The following is a 621-nucleotide window of genomic DNA, read 5'->3' on the forward strand; positions in this document are numbered from 1 at the left end:
GGAAGTAAAACTTACCAGCGGGATGCGTCTCCGCCGCCGGAAGGCAGGCATTCTGGCAGTTTGGATGCGGTAGCCAAAGGCGCCCCTCCTAAGGGAGAGAAGGTGAAAGCGCCAACCTCAAAGGACTCCGATTATTCCGCTCACGGCTTTGCTCCTGGGGGAAACTCCAAAACATCCTCCCAGCCAGCTTGCCCATCGGGCACCGAAACCAGTGTCAAAGCGGGAACCTTTCAGGAATGTTCGGGATCGTTTTCTTCCAAAGAAGCGGTACCATTCCCCCCTTTGCTCCAGAGAGGCCTGAGGAAGGAGAGAGACCAGCACGGGGAACACGGACTGCTGGAGAAAGCCGTTGCGGCGGGTGAGGGGGGTGCGAAGAGCCTGAAGTCTGCCGGAGCGAACAGCAGATCCCCGGCAGCCGGCGAGCAGGGAGCTGCTGCCCCCCGGGACCGGCGGCAGAAGGGGAAGAAGCTGGTGAAGGACAGCTTTAAAGAGAAGCATTCCCTGAAATCTCTTACGGACTCAGGTCAGGGAGCGGGAGGCGACGAAGGGAACCCGAATCCGGAATTCGGCAGTCAGGGTTTGGCAACTGAACAGGGTATCCAGAGGCTGTGTAACAGCGTT

At 59.1% G+C, this 621-nt stretch overlaps 1 protein-coding gene across 1 annotated transcript in view; it reads left to right on the forward strand.

Annotated features, from left to right (window-relative positions):
- The window catches only part of KMT2A (lysine (K)-specific methyltransferase 2A), a gene marked incomplete at both ends in the record, with an annotated part of 10,707 nt that overhangs the window by 7,858 nt on the left and 2,228 nt on the right, over nucleotides 1-621 (forward strand). Inside the window, 1 exon segment of the mRNA XM_010153224.1 lies at nucleotides 6-618. Within this exon segment, the coding sequence (XP_010151526.1) occupies nucleotides 6-618 (613 nt within the window).

This window comes from Eurypyga helias, unplaced genomic scaffold (assembly GCF_000690775.1).
Source record: "Eurypyga helias isolate BGI_N326 unplaced genomic scaffold, ASM69077v1 scaffold28226, whole genome shotgun sequence".
Lineage (NCBI taxonomy): Eukaryota > Metazoa > Chordata > Aves > Eurypygiformes > Eurypygidae > Eurypyga > Eurypyga helias.